Raw genomic sequence first — 363 nt, forward strand, 5'->3', positions numbered from 1 at the left:
CCCCCCCCCCCCCCCCCCCCCCCCCCCCCCCCCCCCCGCCTCCCGCCGGCCCAGCCGAGCTCAGATGCCGCCGCCTCCTCACTGAGCTCAGGCCGAGCCTGGCCCCGGGTCTCGCCGCTCCTCACCATGGCGTCCCCGGAGCCTGCGAGGCGGCCCTCAGCCCCGCATCCGATCCCAGCCGCTTCCTCATCCCCCGCTGCCACCGGGTCTGCGGCGAGGCCCCTCAACGGCTCGGCGAGGAGCCCCGGCGGCAGCTCGGGTGCTCCCTGCTCCATGGCTACGGGCTCAGCTCGCCCAGTGCGCCTGCGCAGCCGCCCGCCCCGCCTCCGCCTCGGAGCCCCTCGGTCGGCGGTCACCTGGGGG

General features: G+C 79.3%; 1 protein-coding gene across 1 annotated transcript in view; it reads right to left on the reverse strand.

Moving 5' to 3' along the window:
* Positions 1–275, reverse strand: part of SNX4 (sorting nexin 4) — an 80,511-nt gene extending 80,236 nt beyond the window's left edge. The window contains exon 1 of the mRNA XM_027845286.1: positions 126–275. Coding sequence (XP_027701087.1) covers positions 126–275 — 150 coding nt within the window. The remainder of the gene's footprint in view (positions 1–125) is intronic.
* Between the last annotated feature and the right edge of the window lie 88 nt (positions 276–363).

Source organism: Vombatus ursinus, unplaced genomic scaffold, assembly GCF_900497805.2.
Source record: "Vombatus ursinus unplaced genomic scaffold, bare-nosed wombat genome assembly UNPS02014959.1, whole genome shotgun sequence".
Lineage (NCBI taxonomy): Eukaryota > Metazoa > Chordata > Mammalia > Diprotodontia > Vombatidae > Vombatus > Vombatus ursinus.